The sequence below is a fragment of the Sceloporus occidentalis genome, unplaced genomic scaffold (assembly GCF_023333645.1).
Source record: "Sceloporus occidentalis isolate IW3139 unplaced genomic scaffold, rSceOcc1.0.p SCAF_6, whole genome shotgun sequence".
NCBI classification, from domain to species: domain Eukaryota; kingdom Metazoa; phylum Chordata; class Lepidosauria; order Squamata; family Phrynosomatidae; genus Sceloporus; species Sceloporus occidentalis.
In genome coordinates, this window is record NW_028316986.1 from 23,310,601 (window position 1) to 23,328,831 (window position 18,231).

An 18,231-nucleotide genomic window follows, 5' to 3' on the forward strand; every position below is an offset into this window, starting at 1 on the left:
AATCCATGTATGCTCAAGTCCCATTAAATATAATGACATAGCAAAATGGTGTCCCTTATAAAAAATGGAAAATCAAGGTTCGATATCTGAAATTAATAATAATAATAATAATAATATGCTTTATTTATATACCGCTCTTCCGAAGCGATCAAAGCGGTTCACAGAGTCATTTAAAACTTTTACATCATAAAAACAGCATCTCAATGTATATATCAATAAAAACCAATAAAACCAATAAAATCAATCATCGATAAAACATGCAAACAATAAAACAGGCAAGGAATCTATCAATTGTAGTTAATCAATTCGTATCAGGGGAGACAGTCTTTATGGGGAGTCCGACGGAATTGCTACTCGGAAGAGGTGGGTCTTTAAAGCCTTTTTGAAGGCGTCCAATGTGGGGATCGTTCGAAGCTCTTCTGGAAGTTTATTCCAGTATATTGGTGCAGCTGATGAAAATGCTCTCTGGTGGGTTGCTGTCAGTCTCACCTTAGGGTGTACTAATAAATTTTTTCCTGATGTTCTGAGAGTGCGGGGCGGACTATATGGGGAGAGGCGTTCCTTCAAGTAACTCGGCCCCAAGCCATATAGGGCTTTATAGGTAATAACCAACACTTTGTATTGAGCCCGGAAGCTAATGGGCAGCCATTGTAAAGATTTTAGTACCGGTGTTATATGGTCTGACCTGGAAGTTCCAGCAACCAGTCTGGCTGCAGCATTTTGTACTAACTGAAGCTTCCGAACCTGGTACAAAGGTAGCCCCATGTAGAGCGCATTATAGAAGTCCAAACGAGAAGTTACCAGTGCATGTACTACAGTTTCAAGGTCCTTTCGGTCCAGACAGGGGGGACGCAGTTGGTGTATCAGCTGAAGCTGGTACTAGGCACTCCTAGCCATCTCATCCACTTGAGATGATAACTGCATTGATGAATCCAGGAGTACCTCCAAACTGCGGACTTTGTCCTTTAGGGGAAGTGTGATCCCGTCCAGGACTGGATGACAAATTTCCCTGCCTGGGCCTGGGGTACCTATCACGAGTACCTCTGTTTTCTCTGGATTCAACTTGAGTTTGTTTCCCTCATCCATCCCATTACTGACTCCAGGCAGGCATCCAAAGGAGAGACGCCATCCTTAGTCACTGTATCAGTCAGAGACATGGAGAGATAGATCTGGATGTCATCAGCGTACTGATAACACCGCGCTCCATGTCTCCGGATGATCTGTCCCAGCGGCTTCATGTAAATGTTAAATAGCATGGGGGACAGAATGGCGCCTTGAGGGACGCCAGATGTCAACTCTCTTTTGTGAGAGCAACTGTCCCCCAGCTTCACCATCTGGAATCTACCCGAGAGGTAGGACCAGAACCACTGAAGGACAGTGCCCCCAATACCTAACTCTCTCAGGCGTTCCAGAAGGACACCATGGTCTATGGTATCGAAGGCCACTGAGATGTCCAAAAGCACCAGCAGAGTCACACTTCCCCTGTCGATGCCCAGACGAAGATCATCGACTAAGGCGACCATGGCGGTCTCAACACCGTATCCCGCTCTAAAGCCTGTTTGAAATGGGTCTACTTAATCAGTTTCATCCAAGACAGTTTGGAGTTGAAAGGCGACTGTCCTCTTGATCACCTTGCCCAAGAATAGTAATAGAGAGACCAGTCTATAATTACACATCTGCAGGGGATCAAGGGAGGGTTTCTTTAAGAGTGGTTTCACTATTGCCTGTTTCAAGTCCGCTGGAAATATCCCCTCCCGAAGAGATGCATTAACTATACGATGTAATGAAGTTTTTATAGCATTTTTTATACTTTTTTTGAACATTTTCAAACCATGTATGCTTGAATCCGTGTATAAAGAATCCATGTATAAGAAGGGCTGACTGTATTCCTGACAGATGGCCATCCAGCCTCTGTTTAAATAAATATCAGTCTATCAAAGCTTGCCTTAGCAGTAGCTCAGTTTAAATGCTGAAAGTTTATTTGTATAAAAATATATACAATAGAGTCTCAGCTAACCGACCTTCGTTTAACCGACACTCCGGATTATCCGACGCCCCTCGCCTCCCCCCGCCCCCTCCCTCCTTTTTCCTCCCTTCCCTCCCTCGTTCCCTACTTACCTTGGCCGAGTCCTCTCCTGCCCTGCCTCCCTTCCCTTCCCCTTAAAGGACTCCGAAGAGCCCTTTGGAGTAAAGGGGAGGTCCGGGAAGAGGAGGACTGGCCGGGGAGCCCATTGAGGGGGAGGGCAGGCCTGCCGAGGCCTCTCCCTCCCGGCTTCTCTTTCCTCTTTCCTCTCCCCGAATGGACTCTCAGGAGTCCGTTCGAGGAGAGGAAAGACCCGGGTGCTCGGCCTGGCTTGTCCTCTGCAGCCACGGAGGACAGGAAAAGGCCAAGGATGCAGCCTCCTCGAAGAGGCTGCGTCCTCAGCCCAGGCTTGTCCTCCGTGGCCACGGAGGACAGGAAAAGGCCGAGGACACAGCCTCCTCGAAGAGGCTGCGTCCTCAGCCCAGGCTTGCCCTCCGCGGCTTGCCTTCCCTCCCAAGGGAGCCCGAGGACTCCCTCGGGAGGGAAGGGGCCAAGCCTCGAGCTGAGGGAAGCCAGGCCGCTGAGGAGGGGATTCTGGCCTTGGCCCAGTCCCCTCCCCGGCAGCTTGCTTTCCTTCCGCTTGAAGGGAGCTCCGCGGAGGTCCCTTCAAGCAGAGGGAAACCTCATTGGATTATCCGACATTTTCGGTCATCTGACAATCAGTCGGTCCCGTTTATGTCGGATAATCAAGACTTTACTGTATCTGCCTACTGGTAAAAGGGCAAGATGATGGAAGGCATTTTAGTTACCTTTAGTAAGGAGTTCCAGAGCCCAGGAGCAACCAGTGAGGAAGGTCCAGTCATGGGAAGTTTCTCCTCACTTCTTTTAAAGCTTCATAGAACATTAATACATATGGCTTTTAAACTGTGTTTGCACCAGAAAAGAATACATTGGTGGTACTCATTGCATGCCGACTCCAAACTGCTCTGTCCCCAATCCATCCCTTTTCATTGACTGGGATTACCTATGAATGATCTGTCAAGTGTGCAAGTCTGCAGGTGCAAAACTTCACTCCTGGGCAGTTGTACAATTGTGAGTCATGTGATGTCATTTGTGAGCAATATCTATGAAGAATCACTTATGAGCAATATCTATAAAGGCAATTTTAAATTGATTGGTTGGGGCATCATTCTTTTGTTAGCATCTGGCCAAGATTGATACAGTGACAACTGGCTTTCTCTCTGTCTGTTTTTCATTACTTTAATTAGATGGCAATTTTTTTCCTATTAGAAAGTGAGCTTGGTTTTTGAAGAATATACATACCAGTGCAACATATGTGGGTATATCATTTAACCCATTGAGTTTGTATGTTTTGGCAGTATTTTAAGAAACAGCACAGAAAACATGTTTTCAATGTGTGATCCATCTAACTTGGTAGTAGGTAACTTGTCACCTTCCAGAATAGAAACCAGAAAAGTTACTTTTGATGTGACAGTTCCCTAATTTCTCCAGACAGCATGTTTGGAAAAATTAATTTTTGGATTATAGCTGCCAGAATGTCCTAGCCAAGGTACCAGTGGCCTTGCTCACTGCGAGAATCTGGGTGTTACAAAATGTAACTTTTCCCAGCTCTGTTTAAGCATAGCCAGAGTTGAGGGACGATGGGGTGCGCAGTTCAACAACATCTGGAAAGCCACAAATTGCCCACCCCTAATCTAACAGAAACATTGAAGTTTTGAACAACACATGGTTCAATATCTTTATGTCATTGTAGCAAGCAGATATATATGGAGACTCTCCTGTGCTCATGTTTAGGCATGGGACTGATTACTTAGAGCATTCCCTGGAAATTAGTCATAATAAGAAGGAAGATAAGAACACTAATATACAGCAAAACTAGCTATGCACTGGGAGATGGAACAGTCTGCTGTGCCTGGGCTTTCTTCCCAGATCTGGTATGTTTCTTTCAACACATTTGATTTCTCCATATCTTGAAGTTCATTGCAGGGAGCAACTCTTGATATCCTTACAATTCTGTTGTATAGGTTGGCGCCAGACACCTGACAAACTTGTTTTGTGTTTTCTACTTACAAGTGAAAAGTGGATGAAAACTGCACAGGAACTGTTGCTGTCCAATGTGCCTTACATTTACTTGCTTGGGTCATTTCCTCCCATCCCTGGAAAGCAACCATGCTAATCCTCCTACTCTCAAGGGAGAAGGTGGAAGCCCTCTGGCATGAGTCACTTCAGGCTAGACAAAGCCCTGAGTCTGTTCTACAGGCCATTGTCCTTTACTGGCTTGCAGATGCCATCTAGATTAGATGTCACTGCTCACTTCAGTCTCTGGTTTCATGTGTTGCTCTTGGCGGAGGACTTTGGGGATAACACATGACTAGAGTTAGAAATCCAAGCATGGCAAACATCCCAGTAGGAGAAAGCTCATTTTCCCTTTGTGCTAATCATTTCCCTAGAGTTCATGTTGACCTTGCACTGGGTCGGAGTACAATTCTAGTTTGCCACAGTGAATGGCTCTAGATAAAAGCAAGGTTGCTAGACGTTTGTGCTGCTGGGAGGGTTTTGAGTAGGCCATTCCATTGCTGCTTCCTGGCATAAGCAATGAAGTTGATGGCTAATTGTGCTTAAGAGAATCTCTTCTTACTCCAAGAATTGTATGTCTTTATTTTCGCTCATGGTCCTCAAGAACAGATGCTCCTGATTTTCTGCTTACTGGATAGTCATATCGTCTTGCATGAAGAACATTCTTCATAGACTGAAAAAAATAGTTTCCTGTCTTTTAATAGCTTTCCAAGGGCTGTGAGCAATTATTTCACCCTCAGTGTCTAGTAGTAATAGATACTGGGGTAAAAATGAAACTGCACAAAATGTGCTCAGTAGCCGTGGAGTATTTTTCAAGATCTGTAAGCAGAACACAGAAACTTTAACCTTTTGAAGTATACCTCTTCGAATTCCCCCAAGAATAGCTACAGGCCTTGCTGGCTAGCAGATGCTAAGAAGCCGTAAGCCAAAAAGTAACATTTCCAGGGACTTGCTGTAAGGTAGTTTCTAACCATCCAATGATCCATTGTCTTCTCCTGAACATTGTAAAGTATTGGCTTCCTCCTTGCAAGAAGAGATATGCATTGTATATTTAGAATGATTTTTTCCTCATGGCTATGCCCATTGTTACTCATCCCTGAGCATGCCATTCTGGATCTACTAGTAACAGCTCCTCTCTGTTTTTTATTTCTTGCATATTAGGCACGCACAAATGGTTTACACCAAAAGTTTCTGGAATGGTTCCGGGAGCAAGAGATGGACATTCAGCTTGTGTCTTGGAAAAGAGCATGTATATCTTTGGAGGTTATGAACAACTAGTAAGCTTTCCTGTTTATTTTTGAGCTGCTTGGAAAATGCTGGTTTCAGTTAGGTTGTTCTGTACTGGGTGTTTCCCTCCATTTATTACCTTTTCCCTTAGTAACAAAGGTTTTAAGACATTTGTGAGTAAAAATTCTAGGTGATAAAGTTATAATTATGTCAAACCTCCATCATAGTCAGGAGTAAGTCCCCTTGAATTTTGTTGGATTTACTCTCAACTACATAAAGCTGCAGTCTAGACTTAAGTATGAAAGACTAGACATATTTTAGAGTTAAATTCTTCTAATATTTCTTTGTTCACCTCAGAATTAGAGAGCAAACTGTTAAGCAGGTGTGTGTGTTAGTCTATTAACATTTCTTGCATCATTGCTTTTATTGGCGAGTTTTTTGCCCAGAGGTGTCTATTGGATTTGTGCACTGTCCTTTCATCCATAATATACAGATATTAGGTTGCAGTTGTAAAGTATATATTATTGTGTCATAAACTTCTTAAGAGCTGACTTGTTTCAGGAGGATGGATGGATATTAATTTACACGTGGAAACATATTTCAAAGGGGATCTTAAAGATAAAGTAGGTCACTTGTCCTGCCAGATGGCTATCTAGTGTTGTCTTAACTACTAGAGATTCCACAGCATTCTAAGCAACTGTAATGTTGTTTTTAACATGTGCAGAATGCTTATCCATTCTTGCAGTCATTTTAAAATTGATCAGCATCCCTATTTCCCAGTTGAGAAACCTTCCAGGTCACACAATATATATATACCCAAGTCCTTTCCAGGCAAGCATTCTCTGAAGATGCCAGCCACAGATACTGGTGAAACATCAGGAAGAAATTCTTCTAGAACATGGGCACATGGCCCGAAAAACCCACAAAAAACTATGGATGCCAGCCATGAAAGCCTTAGACTTCACATTGGAAATCTCTACGGGGAGAAACTGTTCCAAGACACTTGGAGATTGGAGAAACTCTGGACCAGGAAAGCAGATCTACTCTGCTCACTAACTTTCCTGCTACACTGCAGAGACACAGACACTATACCACAATTTCTCACAGGAAAAAAGACCTTCAAATCACCACAGGCCATCTGCGTCTACAACAGGATGGAACAGGCTCTATTACGGGAGAGAATACACACCACCCGCAAAGAACTGGCCAACACAGACAAGGAACTACTTCCACTCCACCGCGGCATCAGCCAAAAGATGAACACCCAAGACAGGAAAATGGAAAAAGATATGGCAGATCACACTGAAAGACAAAAACAAAAATTCAACAAATGCCATAAAAACCAGGTGAAACCCGCACTGGATACATAACGGACCATCATCAATCTCACACAGCAGCAACTTTCAAATGAGGAAACATCCATCCTGGCCAAAGGAGACAACTTTGCAGCAACCAGTACCAGAAACCCTGTTGAGGACATCATTGCCCAGGTTGAATCCACCCTCCATCATCTCCCGGAGGAGGAAGCAGAAGAGATAAGAGGGGAAACAGCAAGGATTCTGCACAAGGCAAAACCACCTTCCAGCAACATAACCAAAAAAGAAAGAAAAGCCATCAAGGACCTCAATTCGGATCCAGAAATCATCATTCTCCCAGCAGACAAAGGCAATGCCACAGCAATCATGAATACAGAACAATACAAACAAAAAATCAAGGAATTTCTGGATCCTACAATATACAAAAAGCTGAAACAAGACCCAAACAGCAAAATCACCAGAAAAACTAACACCCTGATCAAAAACTCCTCAATTCAGCCAATCACAAGACAAATTTGTGCAAATCTGAGGCTCGCCCACCAAGACTCTATGGACTTCCCAAGATCCACAAGGATTCCGTTCCACTCCGACCCATAGTGAGTGCTATTGGATCCCCCACATATGACTTGGCCAAGTTTCTGGCCACACAATTACAAACCGATATAGGGCAGAGCCCCCACTACATCAAGGACTCACTCACTTCATAGGAAAAATCTACAAGCTTGAACTAAAACCTGGAGACATATTAATCAGCTTTGATATGGTCTCCCTGTTCACCAAAGTCCCCATAATGGACACCATGATACTCATCTGACAGATTTTTCCAGAAGACATCACAGCCCTGTTTTAACATTGCCTCACCACAAGCTATTTCCAGTGGGACAATGGATTCTACGAACAGAGAGATGGGGTAGCAATGGGAAACCCACTAAGCCCTGTGATAGCAAACTTTTACATGGAACACTTTGAAAAGCAGCCCTGGAAACAGCACTGAAAAAGCCCACAACTTGATTCCGATACATGGATGACACTTTCACCATTTGGAGCCATGGGGAAGAAGATCTGGCTGTGTTCCTGAACCATCTGAACAACATCCACCCCAACATCCAATTCACTATGGAAAAAGAAAAGGAAGGAACACTACCATTCTTGGATGTCCTAGTCATCCGCAAACTGAACCAACATCTGGGTCACACAGTATACAGAAAACCTACACATACAGACCAATACCTGCACAAGAATTCCAACCATCACCCAGGACAAAAAAGAAGCACAATCAAAACACTGGTAGACCAGGCAAAACACATCTGTGAACCCCCACTTCTTGGAAGATGAACTGAAGCACCAGGACCGGGCTTTACAGGCTAATGGTTATTCCAGCTCAGACATCAGAAGGGCTGCCAGGCCCAGGAAAACCCAGAGAAGTGAAGACAAGCAGCCACCCAAAGGGAAGGTATTTTTACCATACATCAAAGGAGTCACAGACAGAATAGGCAAAATGGTGAGGAAGCATAACCCGCAACTGGTTTACAAACCGACAAAGAAAATCCAGCAAATGCTTCGCTCAGCCAAGGACCAGAGAGACCATCTCACAGCCGCAGGAGTTTACCGCATACCATGCAGCTGCGGAAAAGTCTACATAGGGACCACCAAATGCAGTGTGCAAACAAGAATCAAGGAACATGAGAGACACTGCATACTGGGCCAGCCAGAAAAATCAGCAGTAGCAGAACATGCCAAAAACCATCCTGGGCATAAAATACTGTTTGAAAACACTGAAATTCTGGACTGTGCCATCCACTACCATGTCAGGATGCACAGGGAAGCCATTGAAATCTTACAAACACCTGGACAATTTCAACAGAAAAGAAGAAACCCTTAAAGTAAACAAGGTTTGGCTATCAGTCCTGAAAAATAGCAAGATAAAGACTCAACAAACGCAAATGAGAAATCTCCCAGCAGACAATGAGCACTATCAAGCAGACACTAATCCTCTTTTGCAGACCCTCCCACCCTGAGGCCTGCCATTAGCAACAAAACAATACACATGCAAATCACTCCTGCCTTCCCAAGGTCACACAGTATATATATACCCAACTCATTTCCAGGCAAGCATTCTCTGAAGATGCCAGCCACAGATGCTGGCAAAACGTCAGGAAGAAACTCTTTTAGAACATGGCCACATAGACCGAAAAACCCACAAAAAACTATGAGTCATTTGGAACCATCAATGACCAAAGGCCTTCACTAGTTTTTCAATAACAGCATCATGTGCCGAATGAGACCATTTTGGATAGATCTGCAACATTAATTGAAGTCTTGGAGGCAGGACACTGAAGCAAAATAAAATATGGTTGGCGTATTTAAGAAACTGATCATAAAGCCAAAATATTCATTCATCTCTTTGGTAGATCCGTATCCAACAGAGCTAGCAAAATTGTATCTTTTACAAGTTCCTGCTAATTGAGCATTCCTCTCAGAATATTTAGCTTGAGGCTTCTCTGGTCTGATTTACTGACGTTTAACAACTCCAGCAGAGGTTAATGAAAGCAACTTACTCTCAACACTTATTTTAAAAAAGGGCAGCTCCTGCTGTCTAAATCCAGACTTTCAGAATCAGTGGCTATTACTGCAAGTGATGACTTTAATCTCATTGCTTCATTTTTCTGTCCATAAAGTGAAGTTGTGTTATGATGAGAGGTAACTGTAGCAAAGCCCGCAAGGCTCATAATTCTACATTCTTTGTCTGCTTTGAATAGCATGTACTACTATGAGGAAGTACTGCTGAAGAGCTACAGTGAGTTTTTCAGTTTCTGCTGGGGTTTGGTCCCAGGACCCCTGTTGATACCAAAATCCTTATATAAAATGGCAAGATCAAGGGTTGTTTATTGGAATTTATATATACCGTATTTAAAAATATTTTCAAGTTATAGATTCTTGAATCTGTGGATGAAAAATCTGTGGATACAGAGAGCTGACTATACTTTGCTTTCTGAACCACCTCATTCATATATTCAAATAATATATATTATTTCTATTTGGAAATCCTGCAGAATTAAATTTTGTAGAGTTTATATCTCTGGAAAACAAAGTAACAAAGGTCTCCTTCAGAAACCCTACATTTGGTATTTCTACTTTTGGCATACCCCTTAATTTAATACTGTAATTCCTCTTTCTTACAGGCTGATTGCTTTTCAAATGATATCCACAAACTGGATAGCAGCAACATGGTGTGGAATCTGATCTGCGCTAAGGTCAGTATCGGTATCAGTATTTCTGTCTAGTATGTGACCATACTTCCTATTTAACTATTGTCCGTCTTAGTTTAAAGCTGAGCAGTAAGCACCTCTGCTCTGAAAGTAACTTCCATTTCCCTTTGACTGACTTAATTAGAGTTTCTTATTCCAGGGCACACCAGCTCGCTGGAGAGACTTCCACTCAGCCACTATAATTGGGACAAAGATGTATGTGTTTGGGGGAAGAGCAGATCGCTTTGGGCCATTCCACTCCAACAATGAGATCTACTGTAATCGAATCAAAGTATTTGACACAGACACAAACTCCTGGCTAGACTCGCCTCCCACTCCCCTCCTCCCTGAAGGCAGAAGGAGCCATTCAGCATGTAAGCCACCATTACACTCCACAGAATATTAAAGGTTTGCGGTCTAAATTCGGAAGGTCAGGCAGGATTCTTCAAAAGGTCATCCATTGCCCTGTGCTCTTGGAGAAATCATGCAACAGTGAGCTAAGAGCCAGGAAGTGTGATTGACTTGTGTGACTTCTTCTCTGTGCTTTTCTGTTGGCACAATTATCAGAAGATCAGTTAAGGGAAAGGAGGGAAAGAATCAGGTACAAGAATCATGAATCAATTGTTTATTGTGTTCTCTTCCTCTCTCCTCCTTCTGAAATGGTTTATAATGTGAAGCTTGTAGACAGCTGAATGTAGGATGTGGATGACACAGCTTCCATTCAGTAATAACTGATCTGCCACTGAGCTACATTCTGGATAATCTGAAATGTCTCTGTTTCCTATAGTTGGCTACAATGGAGAGTTGTATATATTTGGTGGCTACAACGCACGTCTGAACAGACACTTCCATGACCTTTGGAAATTTGATCCAGGTACTTATACTGAAACACCTATTATTTATATTTCAGCCACCTCTAAGAATCTCTGTTCATGTACTGAGCATTTTTCATTGGGTTTAAAAAAACAACTTCTGAATGTTTTATATGAATCATAAATAGTGTGTTTTCAAAAAAATATGTATAGTGTTTCCATCAGTAAATACTGGAGAGGACCAGTTTACATGGTTAGTGGCAGGTGTCGTTTATCATGATGATTTGAGGCTCAGTCCACAAAGGGTCATGTTGTATGTTTGCTGATGGCAAGGAGTCATCAGCACAGCCAATCCCCAGAAAGCCCTAGGAATTCCTCTAGTGTGCACAGCATGGATCACAAGTTGTGCTGCAAATCCAGATTGCTTATGACTGGTTGTAGCTTGTTTGTCATTGTGAGTTCTTGCAAGTTCTGCCACCATTAACAGCAGTATTGTAGTCTGTTGACTATCTTGGAAGTATGTTGTATCTAGTATATATCATGACTGTAGAAACTGCAGGTTGACTGTATAGCAGTCCAGAGCAGATTTGTGGTTTGTTCCTTTGATGGATCAATTAGTCTTCATGGATGAGAGAATTCTGAGATCACTCTTTAATGATAGTGCAGCAGTATCACTGATAGCTACTGATTGCTTGGAGGGAAAATGTGCACAGAATTTTAGACATATTCAGGAACAGCTGATACGTCAATGTTTCAGCCATTTAATTTCATGCAGGAATGACCAGTTGATTCATTTAGGTAGAGCAGGATTGTACCTACCCTGATCAAGTAAGTTATATTCTGTCTTTCCACTTTTTTCATAGCCTTCAAGACAGCTTACAGTGTTTATTTATAGCAGGAAAACACTCAAGATATATAAACCAGTTTAAAAGTTAATTATTTTTGTTCTCTTGGTTACCATGAGCTATTAAAAGCCCAAGCAAATTAAACAGTTTTACTTGGTGTAACCAGGCTAACACAATCAATTCCTGGCAGATCAGGCTGGGGAAGAAATTGCCAAACCAGAGCATCATGACTTGTTAGATAGGAGATGAGGGAAAACAAATTGAAGCTGAATACAGACAAAACGGAGATACTTATGGTATCGGCTCCGATACAACCTCCATTCCTAGAAGGAGTCACACTCTCCTCAAAGGACTGTGTTCACAGTCTGGGGGTGCTCCTAGATTCATCGCTTCACATGACAAATCAGGTGAGGTCAGGAGTGCCTGTTATTAGCTCCGGCTGATATGCCAGCTGCGCCCTTTTCTGGAAGACAGGTACCTTGAGACTGTAGTACATGCGCTGGTAACCTCACGTCTTGATTTCTGCAATGCACTCTACATGGGGCTACCCTCGTGCTTGGTCCGGAAACTTCAATTAGTTCAAAACATGGCAGCCAGACTGGTCTCTGGAACATCCAGAAGAGACCATATAACACCGATCTTAAGATCACTTCACTGGCTGCCCATCAGTTTCCGGGCCCAGTACAAGGTGTTGGTTATCACCTTTAAAGCCCTAAATGGCTTGGGTCCAACCTGTCTTCGGGACCTCCTTCTTCCATATAATCCTCCCCGCACACTTAGATCCTCAGGGAAAAATCTGTTACAGCCTTGTAAAACAAGGCTGCCTACGACCTCCCAGATTTTCAGAAAGAAAAACTGCTGACCTGACTTCACCACAGTTATCTTATTGTTCTTAAGTATGTTTTATGTTTTAAATTCTACATTATTTAATTGTATTTTAAGGGGTGGGTGGGTTGAGGGTTCGGACTGTATATTTTAATCTTGTAAGCCGCCTCGATTGCATTTTGTAGAGAGGCGGGATATAAATAAATTATTATTATTATTATTATTATTATTATTATTATTATTATTATTTAGGAACTGTATTCCAAAAGATAATTTTTTCATGATCTGTAAACATTTTATTGGTTAGGTTGAAGTCTCTTGAAGTAGGCTGATGACAATTGCCTGAATGGGTTTGCCACCCTCACAACATAAAAATGTAAGAAGTACTGTAATCACATCAGCCCCTGGATCAAGCTAATCTCTATCTAGTCCAGTACTCTTACTAACTATGGCTAGCCAGATACCTCCAGGAATCCCGTTTGCAGGGCCTGAAGGCAACTGTCTTCCCTATTCTTTCCTTTCTCTTCTCTCCCAGTATTCAGGAAATGCTGCATTTGATGCTGGAAATTTCACTTAGCTGTTAATTACTTCTACAAAGAATGATGGCACAGAGGAGCCATCTGTGTTCAGGGAACTCAAAAGTCAAAGAAGTACAGAAAATCTTGGTAAAAAAGGAGGAGTGTAGATCCAAAGCACACTGCAGATGTAATCCAGTTTGAAACCACTTTAACGGTCCTGGCTCAGTGCTAGGGAATTCTGGGAACTGTAGTTTTGTGAGAGATTTAGCCTTCTCTATCAGAACTCTGGTACCACAATAAACTACAATTCCCAGGATTCCCTAGCACTGAGCCAGAGCAGTTAATTCAGTCTCAAACTGGATTATATCTGCAGTGTATTTTGGAGCATAGTGGAGGGAAAACAGAACCTTTCCAAAGTAAGACATAGCATACTTAATAGCCACAGAATGCTGTGTTGCTAGATGGAGAGGTGGAGGAAATGTGCATGTACAATGGAGTATTTGGAACAAGTCTGAGCTAGCTGCCTGGGACTTTGAACAGAAAAACTAGACACTATTTTTGAAATTCTCTATCACGGTGTATGTTACATAACTTTATGTATACTTAGCTATGCAGCAAAGGTTCTAAGAAACCTTAGCACTGTTCACTGTTAGTGAATTGTGAAGATATGTAACAGGATACCAGTAAGAATGTCCTGATGCACATTGAATTCTACCAAAGCGTGTTCCTTGGCACTTCTTACCCAGTGTCCCAATGCACAGCAGGACCAATGTACAACCGGACCGATGTGCATTGGTCATTTCACTGGCTCCTTTACATAGTAGCATAACAGCAGCCCTTTACTAAATGTTATGGAACTGACCAACCCTAATTCCTGCAGATGTTAGTCCACTGAGAAAGACCTAAGTTCCCAGCAGGATTCCAATCAACATCTTTTTTTTAAGTTCCATGTCCTCACTAACAACCAGTAATAGGTTTGCCCTTTAAAAAACCATGTCTGGTCTCTAAGGTTGCGGCATTTCCATACCATGTGGATAGTGGGCTCATTGCATTAATTCTGTTTCATGTGAAGCAGTATATTAGTTTCTCCTGAGTCTGTTGCTCTTCAGTTCCAGTATTATCTGAGAGGGAAAAGACTGTCTCTGTTCACATCATGTTACGACATTCCTGATGAAGGTTTCTCATTATATGCTTCAGGGAGCAGCATCTATTCAGCTGTTTTTCTTCTACCTTTATATTAACAGAACTAATGGCCTGAACAGACAGGCCAACATACAGCTGCTTCGGGTCACTTCGGGTCACACACACATTTTAAGAGGCCAGAAGCTGTGCAAAAGCCCCACTCCAGTCCTTAGGACTGGAACATGGTTTTGGCGCGGCCTCTGGCCTCTTAGAACACACGCATCATTTAAAGAGCACACTTCCAGAGTGGTCCAAAGCAGCTTTATTTTGGCCTGTCTGTTCAGGCTCTAACTTGCCCATTTTCTACCTCAGAAGCAGAAGACTTTTAGATGTATTCTCTGCATTTTGTGGAATTACCAACAGATGGCAGTATGCCTGCATGTAGTCTTCAAAAGATAAACACATTTCTGCAGGCTCTAGTCTGAATTCTTTAGTTCTGAATTCCACAATTATCACCTCCCCCTTTGCCTTCCAATGCAAATGCTTTTTTCAAGGATCATTATGTAACAGAGACCTATGTTTAATGAACCCAGAACTAAATCAGTTGCAAACCTTACATTCTGGTGTCCCAGGGCTTCCAAGGGAATTTGGAAGAGTTCATTTTTTTTATTTGAGAAGGTATTACATAGCATTGTATCACTTCTGTGATGTGAAAAGTGCTTGAGATGTTAAGCTTATAACCTGTGTATTGACTGTTACAAGCTTTATATCCATTCTTTAGCAGAATTAGTGAAAAAGAGCATCTAGCCTGAGTATGGGTTTCTATCTTTGCGAGTGATATACCTGCTGCTGTGGGAATAACATGTAAATAAAAAAAAATTGTGTGTGGGGGGGGAACATTATGACTCTCTCAACACCTCTTACATTTGCAAGTAGAAATCCTTGGAGTGTACTGAGTCCACATGCGTTAATCCTTCCCTGCACAAAATGAAGTGATATCCTGCTTTCTTTATTTCTGTGAAATGAAATTCTAACAGATAACAGCATTTGTAGTGCAGGATTTTCAATGAATGTGTCCTTTTGTTTGGATTGAGAAGCGAGTAAATAAGTAAAGGAGAAAGTAAAGAATGTAGAGGTTAGTTCTCTGAGTTAAATGTAGAACCTTCCTATGCTTTTAGCTTGTCCTTATGGCTTTTCTATACCAACATTGCTTCAGCTTTCATCATGTGTATGTTGTCTTCAGTTTCTTTTACCTGGAAGAAAATTGATCCCAAAGGGAAAGGACCATGTCCTCGCCGCAGGCAATGCTGTTGTAGAGTGGGGGACAAGATCATCCTCTTTGGAGGCACCAGGTGAGTGTTGTATCATGCCATTAAGTGTTCTGCCTTCTGAAAAATCTTACCAGTAATAAAGCTCCTTTTAGAGTGTCAAAAACAAGCATGAATGCAGACATACCACTAGCCTTGTGTTCTGTATCTCTGAATTATGATCCTGAGTATGAGTCCTCTGGTCTCTCCTGCAAGTCAACCTCTGTAGTCATTATTTAGCTATTTTACCCTAAACCAGTCTTCCACAATCTAGTGTCCTCTGGATGTCTGGACTACAACTCCCATCACCCCCATCCTTGAGCCATTCTTGCTGGGGATGAAGGATATTGTAGATTAAACCAACTGGAGAGCACCAGATTCAAGAAATATTTCCTAAACTGTTCCTTGATGAAGCTGGAATTGTCTACTGTGCCACTTGCAATAGTGAGTGCTTCATGAATTGTGATTGTGTATGTGCCTGTGGTGCTTGCTGGATAATGCTAAAAATCTCACTGATGAGCATTGACTGAATGCACACGTGGCTAGCCACTCCTTGCTCACACAGCTTTGTGAATGAGTGTGTGGGACTTTTTTTTTTTTTTTTTTTTGTATTTTTGGGGGGATTGGGGCTCCTCTGCTCTTTTCTATGGAGTCTGTACACTAGTCATTCCCTGATAATAATAATAATAATAATAATAATAATAATAATAATAATAATTATTTCTATTTCCTGCCTCTCCCTGCGGATCGAGGTGAGATTACAACAAACAGACTATTCCAGCAATAAAAACATATCAAATACATTCAGTAAAAACAATAGCATATTATCAATACAATAATGTTAATAAAATACATTTAACTTTCATAAAACATACAGTACTAATGGAGGTGGGATATTTTACAGCAAATTTGGTGGATAGGCTCGCCGGAAGAGATCCGTCTTGAGTGCCTTCTGGAAGGCATCTAAGGTGGTAATAAGGCGAATCTCTTCCGGCAAGTTGTTCTATAACTTGGGGGCTATGGCGGAAAATGCTCTGTGGGAAGTTGTTGTTAACCTAGTTTTTGCACTCTCTAATACTTTCTTCCCAGATGTCCTGAGAACGCGGGGCGGATTGTGTAGGGAGAGGTGTTCCCTCAAGTAACTCGGGCCCAAGCCATATAGGGCTTTAAAGATAATAACCAACACTTTGTATTGGACCCGGAAGCTGATCGGCAGCCAGTGAAGAGATTTTAATATTGGTGTTATGTGGTCAAATCTAGATGTTCCTGTGACCAATCTGGCTGCACCATTTTGAACCAATTGAAGCTTCTGGACCTGGTACAAAGGTAGCCCCATGTAGAGTGCATTACAGAAATATAAACGAGAGATTATCGGTGTGAGTACCACTGCTTCAAGGTCCTTTTGGTAGGGTAGGGACACAGTTGGCGTATCAACCAAAGTTGGTACCAAGCACCCCTAGCCGTTGCATCTACTTGAGATGACAAATGCAGAGATGTATCTAGGAGTACTCCCAAACTGCGAACTTTGTCCTTTAGGGGAATATAATAATAATAATAAATTTTATTTATATACCGCTTTTCCAAAGTTCAAAGCGGTTTACTTGGTTTTATCTATTTTATGATGCGTTTTGTAATTGGTTTTAATTACAAAACGCATCATAAAATAGATAAAACCAAGAGCACTAAATACAATATACAATCTTAAAACAATCATTCAATCAATCAATAGGGTGAGGTAGAGAGTCAATGGGATCAGAGTACACGACTTCATTTTCCAGGGGGGAAGGCTTGACAGAAGAGCAAGGTTTTAAGCTTCTTTTTAAATTTTTCCAGGGGGGGGTGATAAAGCGGAGCTCGTCAGGAAGACTATTCCAGATTTGTGCGGCCGCTACTGAGAAGGCCATCTGGGAAGTAATAACATATTTAGAAGGTGGAATTTCCATCAAGTTATTCCTGGTTGTTCTGAGTGTGCGGGGCGGATTATATGGGGAGATGCGGCCCCTCAAGTAACTTGGGCCCCCATCCAGGACAGGTTGGCAAACTTCCCTGCCTGGGCCTAGGGATCCTATTGCTAGTACCTCCGTTTTCTCTGTACAGTGGAACCTCGCCATACGCGGGGGATCCGTTCCGGATCCCGCCGCGTATGGTGATTTCCGCCTATGCTCGAGCCCCATTGTAAACAATGGGGCTCGTGCGCGGCGGCGTGGGCGCACGCAGGGTGCAACAGGCGCGTGCGCCCATTCAATTGAATGGGGTGCACTGCCCCTTCCGCCCCGTGCGCACGCCGCGGCTTGAGCACATATGCTCAAGGCCGCGTATGGCGAGGTTCCACTGTATTTAGTCTGCGTTTGTTTTCTCTCATCCAGCCCATTACCGACTCAAGGCAGGCATTCAGAGGAGAGATGCCATCTTTGGTCACTGCAAGAGTCGGAAGCATAGAGAAACATATTTGGGTGTCATCAGCGTACTGATAACGCTGCACCCCATGCCTCTGGATGATCTCTCCCAGCGGCTTCATGTAAATATTAAACAGCATGGGGGACAGAATGGCGCCATGAGGGATGTCGGATGTCAGCTCTCTTTTATGAGAGCAGCTGTCCCCCAGCCTCACCATCTGGAATCTACCCGAGAGGTAGGAACGGAACCACTGGAGCGCAGTGCCTCCGATACCTAACTCTCTCAGGCGTTACAGAAGGATACCATGGTTGATGGTATCGAATGCCGCTGAGATGTCCAAGAGCACCAGCAGGGTCACACTTCCCCCGTCAATGCCCAGAAGGAGATCATCGACCAAAACGACCATGGCAGTCTCAACTCTGTATCCGGCCTAAAAGCTAGTTTGAAATGGGTGTAGATAATCGGCTTCATCCAACTGGCCTCTCGATCACCTT

General features: G+C 42.8%; 1 protein-coding gene across 3 annotated transcripts in view; it reads left to right on the forward strand.

Moving 5' to 3' along the window:
* The window catches only part of KLHDC3 (kelch domain containing 3), a 72,780-nt gene that overhangs the window by 39,720 nt on the left and 14,829 nt on the right, over nucleotides 1–18,231 (forward strand). For 2 of the 3 annotated variants that reach the window (XM_089529098.1, XM_089529099.1), the window contains exons 4-8: nucleotides 5,282–5,397; nucleotides 9,846–9,917; nucleotides 10,072–10,285; nucleotides 10,699–10,785; nucleotides 15,250–15,385. In XM_089529098.1, the coding sequence (XP_089385224.1) occupies nucleotides 5,282–5,397; nucleotides 9,846–9,917; nucleotides 10,072–10,285; nucleotides 10,699–10,785; nucleotides 15,250–15,385 (625 nt within the window). The remainder of the gene's footprint in view (nucleotides 1–5,281; nucleotides 5,398–9,845; nucleotides 9,918–10,071; nucleotides 10,286–10,698; nucleotides 10,786–15,249; nucleotides 15,386–18,231) is intronic. The other variant, XM_089529097.1, reaches the window with a different exon arrangement.